The sequence below is a fragment of the Dioscorea cayenensis genome, chromosome 11 (genome assembly GCF_009730915.1).
Source record: "Dioscorea cayenensis subsp. rotundata cultivar TDr96_F1 chromosome 11, TDr96_F1_v2_PseudoChromosome.rev07_lg8_w22 25.fasta, whole genome shotgun sequence".
Lineage (NCBI taxonomy): Eukaryota > Viridiplantae > Streptophyta > Magnoliopsida > Dioscoreales > Dioscoreaceae > Dioscorea > Dioscorea cayenensis.
The window spans coordinates 18,750,091-18,776,597 of NC_052481.1; the positions used below are offsets into that span (position 1 = coordinate 18,750,091).

At 38.2% G+C, this 26,507-nt stretch overlaps 1 protein-coding gene and 1 pseudogene across 1 annotated transcript; both read left to right on the forward strand.

Moving 5' to 3' along the window:
• Positions 1–1,436: 1,436 nt before the first annotated feature.
• LOC120271920 lies at positions 1,437–5,249 on the forward strand (annotated as a pseudogene).
• Positions 5,250–8,369: 3,120 nt separating this feature from the next.
• LOC120271921 (protein SCARECROW-like) lies at positions 8,370–10,150 on the forward strand. Its single transcript, XM_039278604.1, has one exon. The coding sequence runs from the start codon at positions 8,558–8,560 to the stop codon at positions 9,890–9,892; it is 1,335 nt and encodes a 444-aa protein (XP_039134538.1). The 5' UTR covers positions 8,370–8,557; the 3' UTR covers positions 9,893–10,150.
• Positions 10,151–26,507: the final 16,357 nt, after the last annotated feature.

Below are 26,507 nucleotides of genomic sequence, written 5' to 3' on the forward strand. Positions count from 1 at the left end.
ACCTTCGCAAGCTCCTCCCTGGTCTCAGACATTTCCGGTGTAAGGGAGAGTGATAGTGCCGCTCGACGCTAACGACAAATCCAGACTAGAAGCCATCGAGTCAAGAGGAGCCCCGGTCTCCTTTTTCACCTCCTTATGCACCTGCGAATTCATAATCTTGGAACAAACGTGAAGACGTTTTCTCTGTGGACTTCTCCTCAAATCCACAGAGCACCTCGCTGCCGCATGCCCGACACCAGAACAGCGAAGACAAACCACCTGGTGACGACACTCGGCTAGCTGTTTTGTGTGTCGATCTGAAGCAGCATCCACAAGTCTTGTCGGTTGGAGGCCGAGGTCGTTTGGAGCCCACCAGCTTCTTCGCCCCACCATGCTGGCCTGATGACACACACCCCGAACCCTCACCAGCAATCATCACCAGAGAAGAACCATCTCCCGACGAGGAAGAACTTACCACCTGCGCAAAAGTCATACCTTGCACTTTGAGATCGATTACCCTGCGCGCGGAGACGCCTTCTGAGTAGTAGAAGCTTTCAAACCCCCCCTCCCGGCCACCTGCGTCACCACCACCACCTCCGGCGTCGCCCCACAAGTCCCGGAGCAAGCTTATACTCTCCCCTCAGCTTTTCACGCGGTCCTAACCCGGTCCTTTCTCTTCTCAAGAAAACGATGGAGTGAAGCTCTCCTAACCCTATTTTACTCATGTTTGTACTTTCACTTCCAGTGGAAACAGGCACATGTATTTTAGTTTTTTTAAAAAAAAATAGAGATTAATCTTTTTCCTTTTATAAAAACCCTATCAATTATGTTTTACGTTTTTCATATTTTTTTTTAAAATCCACGTGGTTGGTTTCCTTTTATCAAATAAAATACATAACTATGTGTAACCGTTTCTCGTTTCCCGCGCTGGAAAACGGAAAGGGGCCGTTGCTCGAAAGGGAGGGAAATGGCGGGCCTTTCCAACGGTGACCCGGATCCTCTCATCCCGATCTCTCCGGGATTCCTCTCTTTCTCAAGCTCTAAATCCCTAAATATTAGGGTTTTTCTATCCCCCTATCTCCCCACCACCACTTCAATAGGGTTTGGAGAAATCTTTCTCTTTTGTTCTCCAACCCCTTTTTCTTGTTGGATTGGTTGAAACAAGGGGTTCGTTTCGTTGCCCATGGATTCGTTGCTTTCCTCCACTTCGGAGGTTTTGGTACCTTAAACTCATTTAATTTTGTTTTCTTTAATCTTTGTATTGCTTTTGTAATCATGAGCAATGCTGATGAGGTGGGATTTGGATTCCTTTGTGGTACAATGGAAAGTATTGGAGTTGTGGATTGTAAAAATATAAACATTTTTTTTTCCTTTAGCGAAAGCATGAAATTTTGTTTTTTTTTGTTTTTTAAAGCATGTATAATTGAATAGGATGGTGTTGGAATGAGTGGGAAGAAGGTAGAGCGGGGTAATGTGAGTCTTCTTCTGTAGAAATATATATAGCTGCACTTGGTTTTCTTGATTTGAGAGTGGAGATGGATTCAGCCAGGAGTTGGTTTCATAAGCTTCAGCCTCGAGATAAGGCTGGCAAGAAGAAAGAGGAATCAGCCTATGAGATGGAAGGCACAAAACCGCCTACCGGCGAGGAAGCTCCTTCAAGCGTTACCAAGCAGAGAGTTGATGCTGCCAAGCAGTATATTGAGAATCATTATAAGGAACAGATGAAGAACTTGCGGGAACGCAAGGAACGGTATGGATTCAATTATTAAAAATTTTGAAGTTTTTGTGTCTTGCTTGATATTTTCAATGAGGCAGAAGATAGAAGAAGAATATATGATTTTTTCTTGCATTGGTTAGTCATTGATGTTGTTGTATATTGGAAAGATATGACTTGAATCTGTTCTGTCTCAAATAGTCGATGTATTCTTGAGAAGAAATTAGCTGATGCTGATGTATCTGAAGAAGAGCAAAGCAATATCCTAAAACATTTGGAGAAAAAGGAAACAGAATACATGCGCCGACAGAGACATAAAATGGGTGCCGATGATTTTGAACTTCTGACAATGATAGGGAAGGGGGCATTTGGTGAGGTATGTTTCAATGCAATTTTCTTTTTAGAATCTATGTACTTTGTTTTGCTTGTGATGTCAAAAAAGAATATTTATCTGCCTATTTGGCCTATATTCATGTTTAAGATTTTCATATAATTGGCTGTTATTTAAATTGTTAATGTAAATTATGATCATGCATTTTTTTTTTATCTTCTTATATCATCATAACCATGTAATGCAGGTCAGGGTTTGTAGGGAGAAGACAACTGGTAATGTATATGCAATGAAGAAACTTAAGAAATCGGAGATGCTTCGAAGAGGCCAGGTTGAGCATGTCAAAGCAGAAAGAAATCTTCTTGCAGAGGTTGATAGTAATTGTATTGTGAAAACTTTATTGTTCCTTCCAAGACAATGAGTACCTGTACCTTATTATGGAGTATTTACCTGGGTGGGGACATGATGACCTTGCTCATGCGAAAGGATACCTTGACGGAGGATGAAGCCAGGTTTTACGTTGGTGAGACAGTTCTAGCTATCGAATCCATTCACAAACACAACTACATTCACAGGTTTGTTCAGAAAAATTACACATGTATTGAAGTCCTTCACCTGTATGTAACTTGACCTATGATGTTACAGAGATATCAAGCCAGACAATTTGTTGCTAGATAGATTCGGTCACTTGAGGCTATCAGATTTTGGACTATGCAAACCACTAGATTGCAGTTATTTTCCGAATTTGCATGAAAAGGATCTCATATACCGGAAAAGCCCCAGTGGACCACTAAAAAGTGATGGCAGACCAGCTTTACAAAATCGCACACAACAGGAGCAACTACAACATTGGCAAAAGAATAGGCGAACATTGGTAAACTATCTTCTGCCATGTTAGCCAATGTATTAGTAGTGTCAAGTATATTTACTTCTTTGAATAATCTGTAACAGGTTTCTATAAGTTGATGTATCTGTGTTAATTATTATAGTACTTGTGCTTATCTGAATACCAGAAATATGGTGGCAATTGCTCAATCTTGATATGTTCCAATACACGTAAATCATAGATGAAATTTTATATTGAGTACTTTACATATTGTAAGCATCTTGATTTTTTAACTGAACTTTTGCTACTTATCAAGTATAGGCTTTCTCTACTGTTGGTACTCCTGACTATATTGCTCCAGAAGTTTTATTGAAGAAGGGTTATGGAATGGAATGTGATTGGTTAGTCTTATTTTTCCATATTGTATTTGTATATTATATTTGATTTTTATTAGACGTTAAACCAGCCTCATTTCATGCAGGTGGTCACTTGGAGCTATCATGTACGAAATGCTTGTGGGCTATCCTCCATTTTATTCTGATGAACCCATGGCAACTTGTAGAAAGGTAAACTGAACCAACATCTCTTATTTTGTGGAACTTACACAGAATATCCAATGATAATGAAACGTACATTTCTTAATGTATTATCAATTTGCCATTCTTATCAGTATATCTGCTGCAGGAGAAAATAATAATAATATGGACCATCTTTGTTTTTCCATAAAAATACCCTAATATGTCTTCTCTTCTTTGTGATCAGTGACAAAGGGCATTGCATTGCCATTTTGTCAGTTTTCTATGCCATCATATAGTAGTTACATGATTTGGTTTTTGTTCCATTTGATTGGTCTATTTTAGATTGTAAATTGGAGAACACATTTAAAATTTCCTGAAGAAGCCAAGCTATCTGTGGAGGCCAAAGACCTTATTAGCAAGCTATTATGCAATGTAGACCAGAGGCTCGGCACGAAAGGTGCCCAGGAAATAAAGGTTGGCTTCCATGTTTTCTTGAGTTCTGGTCTTGTTTCAAAGTATGTCTCTGCTTGATTAATCTGCTCTATTGTTGTCTGCATTCCAGGGTCATCCGTGGTTTAAAAATGTTGACTGGGAGAATTTGTATCAATTGGAAGCTGCCTTTTTACCTGAAGTCAATGATGAGTTGGATACCCAAAACTTTGAGAAGTTTGAAGAGGTAGAAATACTTGTCCAAACTCTGTTTTTTACATGTTAGTTTGAAACGTCTTTAACTCATGCATGGATTTGCAGTCCGAGGAACAACTTCAACCTTCATCAAGGTCTGGTCCTTGGAGAAAGGTAAAGATAACATCACAGCATTGATTTTTTTTCCCTCGATTACATTGTCCTGCTCTTATCTTCAAAAATTTTCTTCATACTTAACTATTTACATTTGTAATTTTTCCCCCAAAGTAGATGATACTTATTATGCATCTCTTTCCTTTTATATGGTGATGCCTGTACCCTTTAAGTGCTCCTTATCAGAGAAAGATTTTTTATTAGGATTCCACATGAGGCTGATATTGTTTATGTCAATCTTTTTATATATACTTCTGCTAATAAATTTTGCTTTAAGCATGTGTCATAAGGCATTCTTCTCAGTTTGTTTCTAATTCTGAATAAAGTTTCTCTTTACTTTCACAGATGCTTTCCTCAAAGGATATTAATTTTGTGGGCTATACATATAAGAACTTTGAAATCGTCAATGATCCTGATGTTCCTGGAATAGGTAACTTGCGCAAGTTTTACTGAGATATTTCTAACTTTTGCTCATAGATCATCTGTCTCATTACTCTTGTTACTAATGGAGCATAAATGTGTTAGTAAATTGTTGATATGTAAGCATAATTGCATCTTTTTTATTTTTATTTTTATTTTTATTGTTTTTGACAACTTCACTGGCCATTCTCTCCTCTTGACAGCTGAATTGAAGAAGAAAAGCAAATCAAAGAAGCCTTCTGTCAAGTCACTATTTGGTATTCATCCTGAAATTTTTGCTAAGTGTTTTGCGCTAGTCACTCTTTGGTGCTTACGTCTCTCCATTGACATGTTTCAGAATCCTCGGAGACTGATGATCAACCAGATGAACCTACTGAAGGAAGCTTCCTGAAACTCTTGCCTCCCCAACTTGAAGTCCCAAAGAGTCAAAGCTCAAGATTCACATAACCTCATTTATCTGCAATTGTGATACTATGCAGTTATCTTTTAAGCACTGAAGAGATCCACATACATTCCACTGTTGGTATCATTATTTCGAAAGTTTTTAAAAGCAATTATATGCAGAAACTGATTCAGTGACATCTTAAGCAAGAGGTTATCAAATATGAAAAAGAAGTCAAAAAGGCTAGTTTGCACTGCTCTTGTTCCAAATTTAATGAAATTCATGTGAAAGTAAATATTCATTCGTTTACAATGAAATTCATTTTTTTCTCCAATAATATTATTGTAAAACTTCAAACTTGTAGATCTGTCTACTTCCAGTCTTTTTTTAGTAAATAAAAATACAAAAAAAAAGTAACCTAAATAATGGTTGGAACAATAGAAATTTCATTTTGGATCCTGAATGTGAAAATCTCATCCAGTTAAATACTTTTGAAATTTTATGTAAATGAGCTATTCAAGTGGTTTGCAAGGTGATGAGTTTTCACTCATCACAACCAGTGATACTTACGAAACGTTTGTGCCCACAGCGTTATACACAGGTAAAGAGTTTTAACATATTGAGTTATGTTGAGATTATCGTCGCTTCCATGATGATATTGTTAGATGTGAACTATATATCCACATCCATGTTTACCGAATTAACCAATATAGGACTATTAGTTACTCTAACATATATCATATTGAACTGATTATCAATTTTATTATGAATGCTGCAAACAGCTAAATTACTGTCATGCAGATCGCATTTAGACCTTTTATTGTCTCGTTATATGGATAGAACTGCTCAACTTAGTACTAAATTTACTTTGCATTATTATTAGGATTAATGATTAATTTATATCCAGATGGCTCCTGCTGTCCAAGCATCATTTTTATATCGATAACGATTTGGGCAATACATTATGACAAAACTTGTTGACTAGTTCTCTCCTTCCATTGAAGAATAAGGTTAAATGTTGTAATGATGAAAGCTCACTCAATTTGTAGCAAAGTGGTAATAGCTGTAACGTTATTTTATATTGATAAGTGAAGCTTAAAATCATTGTTTCTCAAGATTAAATAATGAGGGTTTAGAATATTTCTGTTTAACTAAGTTTCATCTTGGCCTGAGATTGAGACTTTGTTATTGTTATAGTGAGAACATTTTCTTGGTCAGTAACATGACAAAGAACAGGATTCCATTATCCTCACCGGATTTTCATGACAAACTTCTAAATAGGAATTCGAAGAGAACAGCTTTGTTAATCAATGAAAAGCCTCTATGTTTGGCTAATTCATGTTTTTCATTTGAGTAACTTTCTACTGAGATTATCATACGGTGGCACCATTAATGTTTCATTCATTACATTCATGGATTAATATGGCATGCCAACTTTTGAGGTTACTGAAAAATGTAACATTATATTTCAGCATGGCTGCATCTTTGTTTTGTTTCTTTTTTTTTTTTAAATGGTTGTTTGTTTCATTAGCTAAGAAAGAAATACTACACCAAGAAATCAATTACTGACATGTAGTGGACTCAATGTTATAGCCACTCTGCCATGTTCACATCTTTTTTTAAAGAAAAAAACAATTGACAGATCAGGATTATATCCACACATATATCTTCAGACAAAAACAACAATGACAGTGGAAGTAGGAGCTGGGTGTGTATGTCCAAAGAGCAAAGCATCATCCCATATTCAACATTGGCTACATTGACCATTTCAGGTATCTTCTCATACTACCTTCATGCTAAATTGCAGTAAAACTTTAGAAGATTATGTTCCTTATGAACAACTATTAAACTGAAGTTTTGCTGTTGTATTTTTCCATATATCAGTGTCATTTCAGATATCTTTGCTTATACAGCGCAGTATACCGTAAACTAGTGCAATTGGACACACTCTGTTTTTCCATTTAAGTCTATATATTCGCATTGTTATGATTGCTGCTTCTCTGCTATCAGTATCAGAGCTTTCGGCCATCGAAGAAGGATGTGGTTGTCTCCCAAGTGGAGGTTTCTCTTGCCAACGACATCAACTAAAGTCCAGGTTTACTGCAGGTGCAAACATGTCAAATTTCAGAGCATCATCAAAGATAATCACTGTTTCTTTCTGCTAGTTCTGAATTGTTTAATTGATATGATGCTGACCTTTCTTTAGCTTAATAATCTTGATTTGGTTCTAATGCATGGACTCATCTGTTTATAATGTCAATGACAAGGCCTCCAGCTAAGCATTATATTGATGAATATAATTTCAAAAGTAGTTATGTGTCATGCTTAACTTTAATCATATTTTGCTTATTCATGATGTTCTCACCATTGTCTTAAAGAACAAAAATCTTTTCTCTAGTTTGACTCCTTCAATATCTAAACTGGCTTTGATTGTTTGATGAGAATGATGATCAGAGAAGAGTGTTTCATTAGCTACTTTGACTCCTTCAATCATGTATTAACTTTGCTCTTGATGGATAACGTTGCATGCTTAATTTATAACTAATTACCAGCAAAACAAGCAGTAAATTCTAGGTTTAAAGTTATTACTTTCCCTGAAAAACATGCCTTTTTCATCTGTCAAAGGAGTAATTCTGTTCATTTTGGACGTAGTCGAATGATCGTTGATCTTATACAGTATTCGATGGAATAGCTAGATTTTATATTAATTGATTTATTTTGAGAAATATGAACAAGGCATTTTGAGAAATGAGATTTGAACCAGCAACCTCTGATTAGAAAAACAAAAGAATGTAATCGCAATAATTACTGTGCATTTAGGAGGAATCAAGAGTTTGTATCACCAATCAAGATTCCAAGCCAAGCAGGGCTCTCTCCAAGTTAAACATTGAAACATTTGCATAAAATGTCACACCATTTAGGACTTGTTTTTCATGGTTGATTGTCTTATCCTTTGTTTTGTTTGGTAGTGTTGTTCTTTACAATGCCCTCCAATTCCTAAGACACTGATCAATGGTTCTAGTTAGACATATGCCCATTGCCCTGTCTGTCACTTTGCACTTCACCTTCATTGACATCCATCTCTTTACCTAGTAATAGTCATCAAACACTCTTGCCTCCTTCTATACTCTGCTCCAATGTGAAAGAGAAACCTTTGTTCTTTTTTTATTAATTTATTAGATCACAGGTCACTGCCATCCTGACATAGGGTTTGTCCCTCATCTGTTCATCTTCTTCTCCATGTCTTCCATGCCGGCCATTTTTCTTAGAATTATGGAAGAAGCCATTTCCTTAGACCCCACTTTCTAATTTTACTAATGGAGATGTATCTCAAGATATATATATATATATATATATATATATATAGAACTCAACTCTCCTCCCTTTTATTATACCTCTAGTTTAGTAATGAAGAGATCTTTTGAGATGCATGGAACTCTAGAACTTATCCATCCCAGTGAACAATGGGACTGTGCTCCGATGAGCTTTAAGGCGAGGCAGTACACCGGAGTCGACATCTCAGACTTTATGGAGCATGTAGCCAGGCAATTATCAGAAAACTCGGAGAAACACTGCAGATGGCTTCTCAATGGAATCACTATCTAATGAAGCCTTCACGCCGTCTATCCGGGAATACCATCCCCGGAAACTAGCAAGAACATACTACAACAACAGCGACATCGATGGTGGCGATGCGGAAGAGTTACAGTGGATTAATGGAACTCAGAGTTATGAGAACATGATCAACATGACCAAGAACAAATCAGGCGGTCATGATCATCATCATAATGATCATCAACAAGGTCTGAGCCTGATCACACTTTTAATGGAGTGTGCAGTGGCAATATCAGTAGATAATTTGGAGGAAGCCAACAAGATGTTGTTAGAGCTGACACAAATAGCTTCACCTTACTCAGCTTCATGTGCAGAGAGAGTTGTTGCTTACTTTGCCAAAGCCATGGCTAGAAGAGTGATGAGCTCTTGTTTAGGAGGTGGCACCATCATGTACTCTCCTCTACTCCAAACTAAAGCCATTCTTTCAGCATTCCAAACTTTCAACACAATCTCACCATTCATCAAGTTTGCACACTTCACTGCAAACCAAGCAATTCTTGAAGCTTTTCATCAAAGAGACAGAGTCCACATCATTGATCTAGACATCATGCAAGGCTTACAATGGCCGGCTTTGTTTCACATCCTCGCAACAAGGCCGGAAGGACCGCCTCACGTCCGCATGACAGCTATGGGAACCTCTTATGAAGCACTAGAAGAAACCGGAAGGCAACTCTCCGGCTTCGCTCGCCGTCTCGGCATATCTTTTGAGTTCCACCCAGTAGGGAGAAAGCCCGGAGATGTCGATCCGGCCATGGTTCAAACACGAAGAGGCGAAACAATAGCAGTGCATTGGCTTCAACACTCGCTCTACGACGCCATTGGAGTTAATTGGAAGACAATGAGACTCTTGGAGATAATAGCTCCAAGAGTGATAACTCTAGTTGAACAAGAGATGCCACCACATTCAGGGCAATTCTTGGAACGTTTTGTTGGAGCACTCCATTATTATTCTACAATCTTTGATTCTTTAGGAGCTACACTTGGTTGTGAAGATGTGAATAGGCATAAGGTTGAGCACTGGATGTTGGAAAGGGAGATAAATAATGTGTTGGCTGTGGGAGGTGCAGGAGAGGAGGAGATGTTTGGGAGCTGGAGGACGGAGCTAGTGCGGAGAGGGTTTGCACAAGTGCCTATGAGTGGGAACTCAATGACACAGGCTCAGCTTATATTGAATATGTTCCCTGCCATGCATGGGTACACCATTCAGCAAGGTGATGGCACTTTGAGGCTTGGATGGAAGGAGACTGGGTTGTATACTGCTTCTGTTTGGACGTCACCGAGGTTGATGAGGTATAGTAGGAGTGATTGATTACGTGCATGCATGCATGCAGCTGGGTTAATTAAGTGATTAATGATTGGGGATATTAATGCATGGGTTGTGTTTGATCTTGTTGTAATTTACTTGGTGATTATGATTATGATTATGATTATGGTTATAGGGTGGTGTTGGATTCATGGATTGGGATATTATATATTTTTGTGTTTGAAATTGTTGAGGAAATGGAGTTAATTTGAGCAAGATGATGGAATAGATGAGATCGTTTGGAATTGATGACCATTGTTAACGTCTTTAGTGTGGCAATAAGATAAAAGACTAATTAATTTGCTCTTTCTCCTTGCCGGTGGATTTTTATATATATATATATATATATATATATATATATATATGTTTTAACTCTATCTTGATTTCATTATGAATTAGACATCAGTAGATTTGCAATCAAAAAAAAAAATTTTTTTTACGACATTAATTTAAGTTTTTGTAACGATAATTGGTCACAGTAAAAAATAGTTTATCTTGTAGTGTATCTCCTTCAAAAATGTCCCCTAAGTGTCAACCTAGAGCATAGCAGTCCCCAAAGTATTCAGAGGAGGCATTTTGTCATTGTATGTTTTGATTTTACTTTCTTTCACTTCTAATAATTGGGTGGTATTAGCCTAAAATTGATTAAAAGGGAAAAAGAACCAAAACACACACACAAAAACAAAAAGTTGTAAATATATATAAGCAGGATTACAAAGATTCCAAAAGAGTGAAGAGGTTACAGATATATATACCTAAAAAAGAGAGGCACTTGGCAAGGGAAAATAAAACAAATTAAGCCACTAAAAGATGATCATACATAGGATCATTATCCATGGTCCCACCGGCAAAAAGAGATATGTAATGGCGGGGGAAGTCAATGGCACTAGAGGAAGTGATTTACAAGCAAAGCACGTGCAGAGGAGTATGGCGTGGAAGAAAGTTAGTTTAAAAGATGTTGAGGTGGTGTGACATGGCAGAATCTTCGATGATGACGGGACAAAATAGCAAAACCGAAAAGGAATAATTTAGGTGAAATTAGATAGGTGTAGTTAATGTAGTTCATCATTGGATGTTTGACACCGTGACATAAGATGAGTAATTTTTAAAAATTAAATAAACATTATAGGAAAGTTATTATATTTTTATATATATTTGGGACACGTGTCACAATATCAATGGTGAACTACACTAACTACACCTATTTAATTTCACCTAAGTCATTTCCAAGACGGAGGAATATAGGTCTCGCAAACTTTTTGGTAACGTGGCACAAAGGGAGAAGATGATTGGATGGTGTGGAGAAGTTAGTTATGTTACAATTCAGGAGCTATAAAAATAAAAGTAGAATAGACGTGAAGGGGAAGGAGGAAAAAGTTTTTGCCCTGCCTTTGGTTCTCCAATGAGCTTCTTCAGTGATCTATTAGGAGGGAAGTGATTCCCATTTATTTTTACTATTTTTCTAGCTTTTTGTTTCTTCATAATTTGGTGTATGCTTGAAGACCTTACTCTTGTTCGGTTGATTTGATGATTAGTTTTTTTTTTTACAATATATTACATACATAATTGATTGGAGACTCGTAAACAGTGTGATGAATCATAGTGTTATCTTAATCAGTGATTCATTATAAGATATCAGTGTTTATTCACTTTTATTAAAAATAAATAAATAATTATTTTTATATTTATTCATTTTTACTGAATTAATCACATATATTATTACATCTTTTTACATGCCAATTTTTTTTTATTTTGGTTTAGGCATCTTGTGGTGTTTGAATTAAATAGTTATTGATCACAAAAATAAAGTTAAAACACAACAAATAAAATAAGCTTCACTTTATTAACATTTTTTTAAAAATGTTATTATGTAATAATATGTTAAAAAAATCATAAAAAAAAAGAGCATAAGGACCCTGTGATTAATGTGATGGAATGGATGAAACTTAGCCTGCCGAAGTGAGTCACATCTCTGGCTAAACATTAAAATTCGGATTCGGGTCCCAAATCCAGTCATAATCCAAATCCATTACCTGGTTTTTTTTGTTGGCAGGTGGCACCCATACTTCACCAATGGGCCCCCACTGGATCCGTTTGAAAGCGAAGCATCCGATTGGGTTGTCGGACTTTTCTTAAATCCGGCCCAATTCAGGGCCCGCTATAATATCCACGTGCCCCATCACGTGCATCAACAACGTGGCATTCCCTCATTTTTTTTCCCACATATAAGGTCCTTATAAATTTTAAATTGTTATAAACAAATATTTTAATGGATGCTCATCGTAGCAATTTCTATGCGAGTAGCGCGTTACTATAACAACTCAGAATATCTGGGATATCGCCCTGAAGCCATTTGTACTGCATTGTGGCGTACCACGATCATGTACTTATTCCACCAACGAGGGGTGATTTTGGATGGTCCGGGATCGAGATCGATCCCTGCGTTCATTCAACTCTTAGTAACCCTATAAATACCCCCATTTTTGTATATTTTGTGATATAGAAAAGAAGAGAAAGAAAAGAGAAATAAAAGAAAAAAAGAAGAAGAAGGCTAATTCTTCGGGGTTTTGGGTGTTTGGTAAATACTTTTGGCTTTCTATCACTATCTTTATATTTATAACATATATTTTTAACATCGTTATCGTACCGAATTTGCTCATATGATTTTAATTTTCTTTGACTCATCTAATATATATATGTTATATATGTGGAATCCATTTCTAACATCTGAATGCGGGGAAGGATCGGCTGTAATATAATACTAGAAACCATACATTTTATTCGATCCAACAATACGTAAGATTTTCTTAGAAGCATACATAAAAAACATACTGATACTAAAGCCACTATAAAGGCTAATATTGCCAGATACTTTTTAAAAATAAACAAGAAAAACAATAATATTATTATTACAATGAGGGTTTTCCATCAAATCCAAATTAGCAAGCATCATCTTCTTGCATGGCGACCCTCCCGATCCCGCTGATCGTTGACAAAGTCGGTAAAAACCCTCTGGGACCCTTTCTCTCTTCTCCGCCCTTCTCTCTACTCCGTCGGCCTCCTATTTTCTTCTCTCCACTATTTTTACTTCTTCTTCCCTTTTAACTTATAATCACTTTCAAACAAATTTTAATTCCCAATCTTTATGATAATTAGCGGTACGGAATAATCTACCGTGATGCATGAATAGTCTAGTATATATGAATAGTGTTATACATGAGCAGATCCGTATATAGCAAGTATAGATGCTTTATATTTTTATTCTATACTCTCTATTCTAATTACATGCTATATTATTATTTTGAAGAAAAATGGCAAATATTGCGAAGAGAATTCGAGGCCCTCTGAATCTCAGGGGAGCAATTATATATCATGGAGCCTTGATATCAAGCTCATCCGAAAGCAAGAAACCCTGAGTAAAACTATTGGGGCTAATAACGATGAGCCTAGTGATAATAAAGGCGAAGGCCTTACTATTTATAAGGCATCATATTGATGATGGCACGAAGAATGAATACTTGACCATTTGAGGATCCACGGGAGTGTGGGTTTATCCACTGAAGAGATTTGAACATCTCGAGAATGGTCTACTTGCCCAAAGCACGCAATGATTGGTCAAGCCTCAGGTTTCAAGATTTTAAAAGCGTCAGAGAATATAATTCCGAAATGTTTAAAAATTGTTTCCAAGATTGCCGTCTCTGTGGAGAAAAGCGATGATGAAGGAATGATGCTCTAGAAAACATTTACGACATTTCACGCATCGAAATGTTATATTACAACAACAATATAGAGAAAAGAATTTTTACAAAAATTCTACGAATTAATTTCTTGTCTCCTTGTGGCGAGAGCAAACAACGAATTGTTGATGCGAGAATCATCGATCTCGATCATCCGGATCAGACTACGCCGTAGAAATTAATTTTGAGGCGAAAGAAGATGGCGTGGTCGCGGTGCTAGTTTTAAAAACCGCGGTGGACGAGGAAATTATGGTGGTCGGGGACTACTGCGGTGCGTGGTGGGGGCGAAATAATATCGAGATGACGCGATACTGAAGTGATGTCGTCATGCAGCGAAGCACAAGCAGCAGATGGGGTTAGAGACAAAGAAAGATACATCTTATCGTTGTGGCTCGGAAGGTCGTTGGTCAGAAATTTGCAGGGGACCTAAACATTTTTGTCCAACTTTGCCAAGAATCAGCCAAAAATAAGAAAGGTAAAGATATTGAGACAAATTTTCTTGACAACCCCATAGTTGATCCAATTGAGGATAATTCCATAAATAATTTAAATGTAGTCGAAAATACATATTTAGATATGTCGATTTCCTTATAGACTAGTTTGTAATATGTCTTTTATGTTTTTATTAAATTATGTTTTTCTTTTGTTTTGTTAGAATATGGCTGATGATAGATAAATTTATTGATTCGTGGGACAACGCGTCACTATTTTGACAAGAAAAATATATTTTATATCCTTATCGAGTGAGGAAAAGGCATATATAGCCACGATAAGCGGGGTCGTCGAGACACGGTTGAAGGTTCGCAGAAGCGGCGTTGATGTTGCCAAGTGGAACATCCTTGCGGATGAAAAATGCTCTATATTCCCCTAAGTACTAGGAGGAACCTTTTTAAGCTTTAAAGATATACGTCTCAATGGATATCATTTAGAGGCGGTTGATAAGGAAGGAAAAAGAATATCTTTATATTACACAAGTTATTTCATGCCAAAAGCGTGTAGCTTGAAAGCTTTCCTGTATATCCTCGGGGATTATATTTTACACGTATTAAAGTGATGGAATCACATATGGTATTAACCGGAAGGTTAATGAGCCGAGAGATATTTAAAAATATGGCATGAAAGACTTGGACATCAGGGTGTGTCTATTATATTGCGGGATTGTTACTAGATTCTCGTGGACCTCGTTGAAGGATTATAAAATCCTAACACATAATGAATATGCATGTTCAGGCATGTTTCGATGGGAGAGCTAATAACGAGACCTTCTATAACAAAGGTGGTGGTGAATCTCACTAAATTTTTAGAAAGAATACAAGGAGACATTTGTGGACGATACATCCATCAGTAGCCAAGATACGATTTGAGGTATTTTATAGTTTTAATCGATCGCGTCGACTAGATGGTCCATGTTTCATTTCATCTACGAGGAATGTAGCATTTGCAAGGTTAGTTAGGCTAGAATTATCAGGGCTTAAAAGCACAATTCAGGATTATCCCATAAAAGACGATTAAGTCTTTGATAATGCTTTGATGAATTTTCATCAAAATCATTTTATGATTATTGTATGGCGGGTTGGAATCGTGTGTGAGCGTCAGATGGCTCGTATGCTTTACAAAATGGGTTGAGCGGGAGTCATTAATTAAAAAGACTCAGTTATTGCCGTCGATGTTATTAGGGCGAGCGCCTACAAGGGTGCGTGAGGGTCGTGCTATTTTTGCATCTTCACGCACTATCACGGATCCGACCAACGCGTGTAATTTCATATACCACACCAACTTGTTATGGGTAAAAGAGCGCGATATTTCATATATAAGAATATTTGGTTGTGCAGATATATGTGCCAGATACCGCTGCACTAAATCGTACGAAAATGGGTCCCTGACTCGAGACTTGGTATATCGTTGGTTATGATTCCCTTCAATTATACGATATTTAGAGCCGTTCTTGATGTATTTCTGCAGGAATTTGCAGTTGTCATTTTGATGAAGTCACGTCTTCTGCGCATTAGGGAGAAATGATTACTCAAAATGAGCCATTGAATGGAATGCGTCACGATTACATACATGCATGATCCCTACGTACTGGAAGTAGATGTGAGCTTGAAGTTTGAAAGGATCGTTAAAGTTGCAAAATATACGCAAATGAAATACCCCGATGCATTCAATCGATACTAAAAATGGTAACCAAATCATATATACCAAAATGCAATGCTCATGCAATTGAGATTCCTAAGAATCCATTGAAAGAAAATCAAGTAGAAAATAAAACGCCAGTAGCGTAGGAAGCACGATTGGTGCCAAAGATTCGCATCTCAGAAAAAGGAAACGGAAAAATAAAGATAAGGATCTCCCATGTGAAAAGGGAGAGGAAATTATAAAACCCTCGAACGAGTTAATGAAGAATCAGTGGGGATGATATTTCCGAAAATGTTGAAAATTCAATTTGCTTATGTAGATGATGGTCCGAATTGAATCGGCATGAGGGCAAGAAATAAATGATATATTCATCGTACAATGTGGCTGGATATAGAAATAAATACTTGATAATGATCCAGTCACGATCCATTGAAGAATGTCGTAAAGAAATGATTGGCCAAAATGGAAAAGAGCTATCCGGTGAAAGCTAAATTCCTATCAAAAGCGTGAGGTGTTTTGAGGATAGTCAACACCGATATGGAGAAAACCAAGAGTCGGTTATAAATGGGTGTTTAGTGAGAAAAAGAAATGAAAATAATCAAATTGTGAGATACAAAAGCAAGGCGGTTGCTCAAGGTTTTCCAAAGTGCAGTATTGATTATGAAGAGAGCCATGACTACTCCATAATGGATGGAATTACTTTTTCGATTTTTAATTTGCCATGGCGAGTAGTAATAAATTAGATATGCGAGTTGATGGATGTTGTCGCAGCATATGCATGGATTCTGAAAATGACATTATATGAAAATCCACAGAGGATATAGAAAAACAAACATTACAAAATAATCATCGTTTATACTCTATTAAATTCACGAGGAGATCTCTTTTATGGGGTTAAAACAATGCGGGACGGATGTGGTATAGTCTCGGTGAATATCTTATAAAAGAAGTATACCAAAATGATAGTATATGTCCATAGTGCGTTTATTAAAAAGTTATACTAACGGTTTTGTTGTGATAGCGAGTATATGTGGATGATTTAAATCTGTGTAGGCACTCCTTTCTAGGAAATCTGACTACTGACGTCATATTCGAGAATTTGAAATGAAGATTTGAAAGACCAAATTACATGCTAGGTATACAAATCGGCGCGTATCCGAGAATATTTTGTCCGTAATCAACCATCACGGAAAAGTCTGTCAAGAGATTTGCGATATGGAGAGGCTTATCCGCTGCAGTCGCTCATGTGCGTCGAACTCTTGATGTTAGAAAGATGCATTTCCATGCCGGAAGAAGGAGAGATCATTCTTGGTCCAGGAAACTCCATATTTAAGTGCAATCGGTGCATTAACGTATCTTTACAAATAATACCAGATCGGATATAGCTTTGCGATGCGAAATCTTCTAAAGCAAAGATCGAGCTTCTACAACGACCACGAAGCACTCCCGAAAGGAATAAAAGATGTGCTACAGTTATTTTTACGGGAACTACGGATCTACGGGTTTATTCTATCGACACGAGTCTTCATCCAGACCTCACAGGTTTTATGCCGATCATTTGAGTGTCCGTTCGATCCTCATAAGAGGCGATCTCGAGTCGATACATGTTTTCTTACAATGGTACAGCTATCTCATGGCGTTCCACAAAACAAAAGCTCTTACAGCCTATCATCAAATCATGTCAAAATTCTCAGCTCTCCCGTGAAGCGAAAGTCGTGAATGCCAATGGTTACGATCTATGATTGGGCATATACAGGTATCCTCGAAATTACCATCAGAACAACAAATGCTTTCACGCATACTTCATGAAGACAACAATGCTTGTATTTCTCAAATACAAGGAGGATTTATCATTAAAGCGTGAACGAAAAACATATATCACCAAAATTTTTCTCACATCTCATGATCTCCGTAGAAGGCGTTATGAAGTTCACAAAGATTCGATCCAGAGTGAGAATCAAGTCGATCTATTCACAAAATCACTTCCTAAGTGCATTCACCAAAGACTTATGTACAAAAAATCGGGATGAGAAGACTTAAGGATGTAAAGTACTTCGATCATGAGTTAAAAGTTATTTATTTGAGGTGGGAGATCTGCATCCCTTTACATGAGTTTATGTCCAATGGGTTTTTCCGAGGCAAGGTTTTTAATGAGGCGAGACCCTCAGAATGTGCCAAGGATAAGTGTACTCTTTTTCCCTTAGCTAGGTATCCCACTGGGTTTTCTAGCAAAGGGTTTTAACAGGCATGTCCTTTGGTTGTAGTGCATCCAAGAGTGTTATAAACAAATATTTTTAATGGATGCCTCACTGTAGCAATTTCACCGCAGATGACATTACTATAGCAACTTCTAGATATTATCTAGCATAGGCAGTAACGAAAGTACCATGTGACTGTCAGAAATGCTACTGAGATCGTTACTATTCCACCAACCAGGTGATTTTGGGCACCGCCGGATCGAATCGATCCGACCGCTCATTCAACTCTCATAACCCTATAAATACCCCTCATTTTGATACTTTGGAAGATATAGAGAAGAGAAAGAAAAGAGCAAATAAAAGAAGAAAGAAGAAGAAGGCTAATTCTTCAGTGTTTTGGGTTTTGGTAAATACCTGCTATCTATTCTTATTACTATCTTTACTATTTATAACATATATATTCTTAACAGATAGTATATGTTTATATCACATTTAACATTCTATTTACCGCTTTGATTTTTATTATTATTAATATAACAATATGAACAAAGCCTCACTTTGTTGACTTCCACCACTAATATGAAAAGGTAGATAAAACATTATACTTCCACCACCTACCACGGATTGTATTATTGTATTTTTCCTCTCATAATGTTTATTTATGGTGCATCTAAAAAGCGTGCAGCTCATTCAACGACACATTAAATCTTCAACCATACGTTAAAAATCAAACTCTTGATCTTATATATATAGAGTGAATAACATTATCACTCATCTATTACTGATGATGATTCTATTGATAACTAGTAAAGTAATATATATATATATATATATTGATGATGAATGAGATTGTAATTGTTTATATTCAACCTTCTCTCTTTGATATGGATGACGTTCTCAATTTTTCATTAATCGATATTGTCTTCTCATCAAATTAACCTTATATTATTGAAGAACTCAGCTTTTCATTTTAATCATTGAATCATGAAGAAAATTGAAGATTACTATACATATTTGATTAATTTTGAAAACATAATACTTTTCAAACACATATATATACACACAATTCCCTTCATTAGTATTGTGGTACTAGAGGATTTATATATTTCCATCCAGTGTATTTCCAATATTAATCCAATCTTAGTTATCGGAGTTTTAATAATCTCAACAAAACACATATTCTCAACAAAGACCTAATGGTACATGTGATGATCCTTCAATTTACTTTACATATTTGTATTATTACAAAAGGAAAAGAAAAGCGGGTACATCTATAAAACAAAACAAAGATCACCACCTCACCAAAATTAACTATATATCCCTCTCATTTAGTTTCTCATATCTTCTCCATTTCATGAGTTTGAACTCAACCCCTCTTAAGCTTCCATACATCATTATCCCTCATCCTCTTGCATGAAGAAAAAACATCCAAAATATCACAACAAAAATCTTTATCATAAACACATATTTCTATAAATGCAAAATTATCATGTACATGATATATCTATATTAATATATACAGACACACACACACACACACTCACCTCCAAGGAACATCTCCAACAAGCATCAAGTCACCATCTTTATCTTCATATGCAATTGCATATAGTTACCCTAAAAATCATAAAAACACAAGAAGAAAGTTCAATCATCAAATAATAAACACACATATATGTATATATTTCATATTTTTAAAAGTGTATATATATATATACCTATGGAAAAACACTTGAACATGTCCTCCAAAGCTGAAGTCTAAACTCTTCATAGCCTTGATAAACATTGAGATCTATTTTCCTCAAGTATGGAGCACCATCCGTGCTAACCTTCACGTAAAGTCCACCCTTCTGATCAACCTCTTTTATAGCCTCAAAACTCTTTAGCCACCTTGACCTTATTGGTGTACCCTACTACTTGCCCCTGCCATTTAAAATTATTTAATTTTATATATTAATACTCAAAAATTCAATCCAATTAAATAAAACTCTTTCTAAACAACTCTTCAAACCATTATAAAATAAATAAATAACCAGTGACTCCAAAAAATCAGACTCACTTGGCTACCGGTGAAGTGTAGCCGAGGCAGCTTTAGAGCGTGCCGTCTCCGATGAGCTCCTTTTGTACTCACCTCGTACTCGTACTGTCCTCGGCAATGCACGTTTATTACCTCTAGACACCACCTGTGTTGGTATTACCTCCTCACACCGGTCCCCAGAGCCCAAGTCTAAGTTCCGTTACTTGCTTTAAGTTATCGATATCGATATCATCACCATATCTTGTTCTGACTTCCATTGATCTAGATTTTTCTTTTTTGAGCTCAAAAACTTGAACTTGAAACTATATCAGATTGGTTTTGGAGAATGGATCTAAATGAATTATATATAGAAGAATTAAAGTATAGCTAAAGGTGAAGGGAGAAGAAGAAAGAAGAAGAGGGGCTATAAAGAGGAAAGAGAGGAGGGGAGACATGATTGAGATTAATTGGTGATGCAAAAGGGTGCATGTAAATGGGACCGAGAACAACAGTTTGTCTGTGGACTGTAAAGGGCAACATGTCGGGCCCTGACCTTGGACCACGTCCAACTCAGTTTAACCGTGTTAATTAATATAGCCCTTACAGTTGAGACATTGTAATTAGTTATATATAATATTAAGGCCAGCCCGTTTAATAAGATGGTGAGAAGAACTCAACTCATGAGAATGGGCATCCTTTTCATTGAGGCGAGGCCCAATAAATAGATACAATGTGTATAAATACAGAAGTAGTTAGTATGTATAAACAGTAAGATACAAAGTATAGTATAAGTATATACTAGTCCTCTAACACCCTCCCTCAAACTCACGGTGGATCATAAACTGAGAGTTTGTCAATCGAAGCTGAAATCGAGAAACATATGTGCCTTAGTGAAAAGATCGGCAAGGCTGATAGCGGAGCAACATACGGAAGAAGAATATACCAAGACAGTAATGATGATGAACAAAATGTAGAGCAACCTCAAGATGTTTGGTGCGTTCATGAAATACAGGATTAACAGCAATTTTGATGGCACTCTGATTGTCACAGTAGATAGCAGTGAGTAGATAAAGAGACACCCAAAAATCCACCAAAAATATGACGCAACCAAATAATCTCCTTAGCAGGAGGACATACACCATACTCGCTCGCAGTGGAAAGAGTAATGCTGGATTGTTTCTTGCTTTTCCAAGAGTAAAGGAATTCCAGAAAATGCAGAAACCAGTGGTAGATTTGCGATCAGTAGAATCACCGCTAATCAGATTGCCAAGTAGGCACATTTGTACTCAAAACGATGATGTGGCGACTAAAAGATCTAGTAAGAGTACCACGGTAGACGAAGAACCCGGGGCGCAAGATAATGAGTAGAGCGAGGAGCACTCACGTTAAACCGACCGAGAATGACGACAGCATAAGCAATATCGCGAGGGATGACTGTCAGACGACGAGCACCAACAAGCAGCCTGAGCACCCAGAGGTGATCGGCCAGCTCACTATCGATGAGGAGAGATGCTGATGCAACTAACGGGAATAGAAGAAGCTATGCGAATACTGCCATGATGCCGCATCACAAAATGCGCGTCGATATGTCTCTTCGCGCCGAGATACCAGCAATAACGCGACGCAGAACAAAGCAAATCCCAAGACCTAGAAAGCAACGTAGGACCAAGCATCTTCATCCTGAACCTCGCGAGCAGAATCACTGCTTCGTCAGAAATAATAGTCTCGTAAGATCATCACCAGTAAATAACCATATCGGGCCAACATATAAAAGAAGAATAGTGAGACCATCGAGGAGCGACGAGCGAAGAGCGGTGGATTTCGCCGATGAGCTCTCTCGCGGAAACCAAGAGCAAAGAATCACATCGCGAAAACGCCCGCAACCAAGCGGCTAGGAGCCCTGTTTGAGCCCATAAATAGCTCGACCTAAGACGTACTACTAATAAGGCCGAGGAGTGACAGGAGAAACGTGGAGGAGGAGTCATATAAACCTCCTCGTAAAGATCTCCATGTAAGAAAAGCATCGTCACATCTAATCGGAGCAGAGTCGCTTAACGACGCGCATGGCAATGACTAAAGCAGTAAGACGATTTAACAAAGAGTCAACTCAAGGCGAGAGCAAAGGTCCTCGCTCATAATCAACGCCATACTCCTAGCAAGTAGCCACGAGCAACAAGACGAGCCTTATACCAAGCTAACAGTGCCATACTGCGACGGGTCTTAATCATATAGATCCATCGGTCAAATCGATAGGAGTACCCGGAAGGAAGATGAACGAGATCCCACGCCCAAGAGCCCCAAGTTCTCGCCATAGCCTCACCTTAATGGGATGTCATGCCTCACGATATGACTGTGGCTAAGGATGGTGAACGGCAAAAGAAGAAAAGTCCGAAATGGAGAGTAGAAGAAAGAGAAAGAGTATACCGAGCTAGAGGACGACGAACACGGGTCTGGTAACGACGAGGGATAGCGTGAGCATCTTCGTGGCGAGGGATCGAGGAGGAAACGGAGAATCACCAAGTATCAACATCTCTGGGGTCAGAAGAAGAAGGAGGGAGAAATGTCAAGAAAATGATGTAAAGTAAGTCGTGGAGGCTGTGCAGAATGTCGAGAAGTCGTAGAATAACTAAAGGTTTGGGAGTTGGAAAAGCAAGAGGAAGACCAAGAAAATGAAATATCTCGGAGGAGGAGAGGTAAAGGTGCGGTTTCTTCCTTCAAGAAAGGTAATACGACGAGAAATTCAAGACAAACGAGAGGTAGGATCATAAGCAACATAACCCTTGTGGTCGTGGTTGTATCCAAGAAACTGCACATCGCAATGTGAAGAGCTTAGTTCATGAAGCGGAAGGTAGAAGCACAAGCAAAACACAACCAAAGGTGCGTAAGATGACCATAAGATGGGGAACAAGAGAAAAACTATAAGGAGTAAGTAACACCTTAAAGAGTTGCGAAGGTGTTCGATTAATAAGATAGACGGATAAGAGAAGTTTCGTACCCAAAATTGTTGGAGGAAATGAGGAGGCGAAAAAGATGGTTATTTGTAGTAGTCTCAAGTATATGGCGATGTTACGCCAAGAACACCATTCGAAAGGTGTGTGGGCGATTGTGGATCACGAAAGAAAGCGGTGCCATGAGAGGAAAGTAAGGATCGGAAAGACGTAGAGAGATACTTTGAGCCTATCACGAATTCCACCTCGATTAGTTTACCCAATCGAGTACGGACCATTTGCGTGGAATTGAGAATAAATGGTGACTTCGTAACAAGATCGATTAGGTAGAGCCGTGCATATCTAAAAAAGTCATCAACGAAGCTATGTAATAAGAGAATCTTAGCAAGAGTAAGAGGAATGAGCAAGTCCCCAAACATCGTAATGCGTACTAGATCAAAAGGTGGAGTTGGAAAAGGAGTCACTAGATGGAAAAGGAAGAGTCTAATGTTTAGCAAACTTACAACCCATACAAGAAGATAATGAGCCGAAGAGATGTAATCAAGACACCTCTCGAACTAGTTAATAGTTTCCGTGAGCGTTAGATACATGTCCAATCGGGCATGCCAACGATCTAATGAACAAACAGAAGTAAATAATAAAGGTGAGTACATATAGAAGGAGACGTAGATGCAGGTAGATGAAGAAACTCAAGGTGATAAAGCCCGCTAACTCTACGCCCGGTCCCAATCCTCTGACCTGTAAGATGGTCCTGCACAGAACAGGCAGAAGAAGAGAAGGTAACAATCAAACCATGATCCGTGTCGATCGATGTAAATAAGATTTAAAGCTGCAACCAGAACATGGGTGAACCGAGGGAATAAAAGTAAAGAAGATCAAGATTTACTGCATCGCGGATGTGAAGAAGATTTCGGGCCGCCAAAGACGAACACTAGAAATGAGTGAGTACTAGAATGATGAACCACAGTAGCATCCTGGCAATGCTACGCAAGCGAAGAAGACTGCAGTCAAAAAATCCATTGGAGGAGGAATACATACCAGAGGCAGCAAGGTATATAACAGAGGAAGAATCGATTACATGGCACACCGCATGGCATGTAGTTGTTCGTAAGCTTAGCAACCCAGTAGCTAAATATCCCCGTAAGAATCAGGAGTCAAGGCCCCCGACAAGAAGCAAAGACGAGGTGAAGAAGGAACTCCAAAGACCTGAGGCGGACGACGTCAAAGGGATGATGCCGCTGTCATCAAGCTTTGACATCGAAGTCCGACGCCCTGTCGCCAAAGAACGGCAAAGGAGAGGATCCGTGAGAGACAACCCGAGCAATCGGGAGTAGAGGTCCGAGAAGAGCGCTGCCAAGATGTCGCCCAAGATCGTATCGGGTAAGAGAAAGGCCGGACGACGACGAGAAGGCGTAGCCTCGCTTTCCTCGTACCTACAACAATCGCGCGACAAATATCATCAAAGGAGGGAATTGGTCTCGACATAATTGGCCGCGCAAATTTCATAGGTCGTGACTCATGGCATTTAACGTAAACTCAAGGTCCGCTCGGTGATCAATGCGAGCCTTACAACATCAGACCGCCAAACAAGCCATTTAAAGAACAGCTGTTTCCACAATGATCTAATTCAAGAATATATTCCAAAGCGAGCGCCTCCTGTCACGAATATGACGAGATCCCGTAGGGCCAAGATATCATGGAAGAGAGTCGGGATCGCTTTCAAATATACGACGTATGGGTCCACATAGCTAGCGCCGGAATGCCCAATTTTCATGCGATGAGTCAACTCACATGATCGATGATGATGATACTGATGACTGCAACCTAACAAGAAATGTACTGGGCTGGGCCTTTTAGAGGGGAGAGGTATCATCCACATGTCCAAATAACTTCATATCCAAAGAACGATACGTAGCAGCTGCACTATCTTTCGTAATTGGAAGCCATTAATTCGACATCCACCTGACCAAGAAAATTTCTCGAGTAGTAAAGCCATGGAGGTTTTTTTTTTTTTTAATAAACAACTATTAGTGAAATAATGAATGAGATAACATCACATGCAAAAAGTAACATCACATGCAAGCCTGTCTCCCATCATGTTTGGTCGGCTCAATTAGTTGAATGTCACCATCTAGTGAATAGGAACATCCACTATCATCACATGCAAACACAAATGCCATCAAGCTTTTATTGACCAAATGAAGGAAGCTTGGATCATGCTGGCCAGCGGAAGTGAAGGAAGAACGGCAAAGACTCAATGGAAGCCTCGCCATGAAGACTCTGATGTCCAAAGCCACGGTCCTTGATGAACAATAGGGATGGCCGGACTGCAATGCAAGAGGAAACGAAGTGACGGAAGAGGCAGGACGGTCACCCATAGCTGTGTACAGATGACGCATGATGAGACGCACACGATAGACCGAAGCAAGGAGCTGAAGAACTTGGCGGCGGTGGTCGGAACCAGGGACAGCCGGGCTCACAAGGCGCCAACGGCGGCAGTGGTGGATGATCAACGAGGAAGTGAGGATCATCGCTGAAACAACGTTGGCGGAGCCAAACTCAGAAGAGAGATCCAGCCGAGGTAGAAGAACCGAGAAATGATGAGGAACAAATCAGTTTCCTCAAAAGTTCGGCGAAGTGGACTCCAAACTCCGGCGGATTACTCAAAGAACACTTTCTGATACCATGTGTTAGATGTTGAGCAAGAATGGGCATCCTTTATTAAGGGAAGAGGCCAATAAATAGATACAATGTGCATAAATACAAAAGTGAAATAGTATGCATAAACAGCAATATATAAAATATAGTTTATGTATATACTCAGTCCTCTAACATTGGTAAATTAGAGATTTAATGATAGTTTAACCTCATTCAAGAGAGAGGTTGAGACCTTGAGGTTTAATTCTCCTCGATGGTTGGAAATTATGACTTGTAAGTTGTAACATTACTTGTCCACATTTATTCCACTGGGATTACAACTGACAAGTGAAATATATAGATTAATGTGGAGTCATCTCCAACCATCAGAACTTTGTATGATGTTTCAACAAGTTATAAAAGAATATGCAAATATATATATATATATATATATAAGAGAATAAAACACATTTATTAGAAAAGAGAACGATTACATTAAGAGAAAGAGTACAAAGATAAAAACAGTAGAGAACATGAGTCTATCTGGATGAGGAGTAAAACAGATAACCCGCACAAAACAAAGAGACAACATGTACATGCAAATATTATTACAACTAGTCTTAGATTTCATCATATTTGAAAAGCAAGGAGCTGCATGAAGAAAAGTTCAACCTCCTCCCACCTGTAAGACCTGACCTTCAATCATGTCCAAATCCTCCACATTCATACCCAAATTCCACCAAACAAATGCACCAAGTTTGGAATAGTGAGCTCAATTATCAAAGTTGAAAACTGAATTCCTGACAACACTCCCTCCCAGCACCAAATGGAAGCACCAAAATCACAGCCTTTGAAATCCAATATGTAACTTCCCAGAAATCTCTCAGCCTGAACTCATCTGGTGCTTCCCAAACCTGAGGATCTCTACCAATGGCCCAAACATTGGTCATA

What these genes read in the sequence shown, in the direction of transcription:
- LOC120271921 (XM_039278604.1), top strand. Translation starts at nt 8,558, where the DNA reads ATGGAATCACTATCTAATGAAGCCTTCACGCCGTCTATCCGGGAATAC.